The 2,500-nt window shown below is 51.7% G+C and overlaps 1 protein-coding gene across 10 annotated transcripts in view; it reads left to right on the top strand.

The window, feature by feature from the left end:
• Positions 1-2,500, top strand: part of LOC113815010 (microtubule-associated protein futsch) — a 342,403-nt gene that overhangs the window by 303,626 nt on the left and 36,277 nt on the right. For 9 of the 10 annotated variants that reach the window (XM_070129051.1, XM_070129048.1, XM_070129047.1 and 6 more), the window contains one exon: positions 1-2,500. This exon is cut by the window's left edge and continues 907 nt beyond it; it is cut by the window's right edge and continues 2,168 nt beyond it. In XM_070129051.1, coding sequence (XP_069985152.1) covers positions 1-2,500 — 2,500 coding nt within the window. The other variant, XM_027367095.2, reaches the window with a different exon arrangement.

Genomic DNA, 2,500 nt, shown 5'->3' with positions numbered 1-2,500 from the left:
CTAGAACAGACGACGACAATGGTAGTGCAGTACTGAATTACGAATGCGACACCGATGTCAACCCTTTTGGGATTGTGATCGAAAGTGTGGTTTCAGAAAAGGATTTGGGAATAGACAATTCCCGCTGTGAAAAAGACAATGACATCAGCAACAAAGCTAATAAAGACGCTTTGTCATCCAGTTCTTCTCTCACCTCCTCCCATAGGCCTACCTCCACCCCTCCCCCCTCCCCCACTCCGCCAAGGACGTGCTCACCGTCAGTCACCTCGTCTAGCTGCGGACGCCCCTCAACGTCCGGTGTCTCAGCAACCAAATCTTCGAAAAGAGGACGCGCATGTCTCCCCAGAGAAACAAGTGTGCCTGAAGCAGTCTCGCAGTCAGACACACCGCACGGCCTCACACCTGCGGGAACACCTGTGTCCCCTCACTTACCCTCATCTGCAGCATATGAATACCCTTCGCCAGACTCCCACGCCCATCCTGGCCAGTTGCCATATAGGCGTCAGTCCATACAGACGGCCAGTTATCACCCATCAAATCAGGCCGCAAACCCTCCCCTGCCGCCCAGCTCCCGTTTCACCACTTCCTCACCCACGACCTTCCCCTCACCCCCGCCCTTCCCCGGCGCACCCCTCTCGCCTCGCCACAAATGTACACCTCCAATACCGACCTCTCCAGCTCCCCCCCTCCCCCCCTCCCCTCCCCCGCTCCCACCCTCCCCGCCGCCTCTCCCTCCCACCCCTCCTCTCCCAAGCTCGGTGCCCCCCCTTCCGGAGTCTCTGCCCTCCCCTGCCTTCCCTCCGACTCAAGACATCGCTTTGCCGCCTGGATTGCCCCCTCATTTAGGCAGCCGCCCCTCCTCCCCTTACTCCCCTAGAACCCTTCCATCCTCGCCCACCTCCCCCGCCTCCCCCCCGTCGCATGCCGACTCTCCTCCGTCTCCTACAGCGTCAGATTATTCACCTCATTTGTCTCGTTCTCCTTCGCCCGCTCCGCCCGAAGATCGCAGGACGCCCGACCTTTACGCTGAGGCTGTGTGCGCGCACGAAACGTGGCCCGTCACGCCGGCCGATGACCTTGCGGGGAAGCCCGTGCTCGATGCTCACTCTGACCCTTTGCGTGACACAGAGGCAGTCACACGTGACACTCAGCTCAGCCGGACGTCGTGTAGCCCAGAGGCCCAGTCACTTGGGGAGATATTGAAAGACTCGCAGAATGAGCCTTCGTTAGTGGACGAAACAGTATCGGATGAAGGTAATGAACCAGCCTCGTGCACGGGATCTAAATCTTCGCAAATGCATGAAACAATAACTGGCGAAAGACTCGGAGTGCCATGTCAGCCAGAATGTGAACCAACGCCAGTCCATGAGTCGTCTCCGGTCGACGAAAATGAATCCATATCAATACATGATGAACCTCCTTTAGACCGAAAACACACTGAAACAGGAATATTAGGGAATAACCAAGAATCATTACCAAAAATTGATGAACATATACCAGAGGCAGGCCCTATAACAGATGCCCAGTACTCATCAGCACCAGGAATAGGCCATGAATCACCTTCAAGCCATTACAGTAGTGCGGAGCAGGCTGATGCAAAAGTAGTTATCGGAAGTGACGTGGAAAAAACTGTCGAATTTGAGAATGAGCAAATAAACCCCAGTCACTTACCGCCGATTTCTGAGGGAGAGACTTATGGAAATGGAGAAACTTCAGTAGACAATCATGAGGTAGAATCCTCTTTAAACGCTGAAGAAAGACTGATGGCAGACACGCGAGATGAACTTTCCAAAGATGGTGAAAAGACCAAAATCAGTGATAGTAATAATGAAAAGGACCATGTGATTGCAAAAACGGACGATGAGGTGGATCAAAGCTGTGATAAAGATGAAGAACAAATGAGAAATAAAATGGATTCAAGCAAGGGACCTGTGAAGATTAAGTTCAGGATCCGGTCAAAGGCACACAAACAACCACCACTCAGCCAAGAAAAGCAAGAGTGTAATAAGGAGAATGGGATCCCAAAAATAGTGTTGACGCTAAGAGGAAATGGACCTAATAAAGAATATTCTTGCTCAAATAGATTAAGGAATGAGGCCCAGAGCGGACATGGCGAAAACTTAAACTTTAAAAAGCACAAGTCAAAGAAAGACAAGAAACAGAAAGGGAAATACAAAAGCCGAAATAAAAAGGGTGTGAAGCTCAATAAGCACAAAAGACATTTGGAATTGTTCGGGGAAGACAGCAATGACTCCGTGGAGGTCGCCAGCGACCAACTAGCTGTGGTAAACGGCCGCGCCGATACGGCCGGCCGGAAGACTCCTGCTCTGCAAAACGATTCTCGGGAGTCTCTTGGGTTCCCCACCCTGGGTGAGTCTCCCTACCCGAGCGATGATGAGTTTCCACCACTGCCTGTTCAGAAGCACTCTTATGCCTTTAGTGTTAAAGTTGAGAGAATTTGTGAAAAAGTTAAACATAGCCCCAATAATGAATCTTTGGA

This window comes from Penaeus vannamei, chromosome 13 (genome assembly GCF_042767895.1).
Source record: "Penaeus vannamei isolate JL-2024 chromosome 13, ASM4276789v1, whole genome shotgun sequence".
Taxonomy (NCBI): domain Eukaryota; kingdom Metazoa; phylum Arthropoda; class Malacostraca; order Decapoda; family Penaeidae; genus Penaeus; species Penaeus vannamei.
Note: the sequence above shows the minus strand (reverse complement) of the source record. Positions and strands in the feature narration are given on the sequence as shown.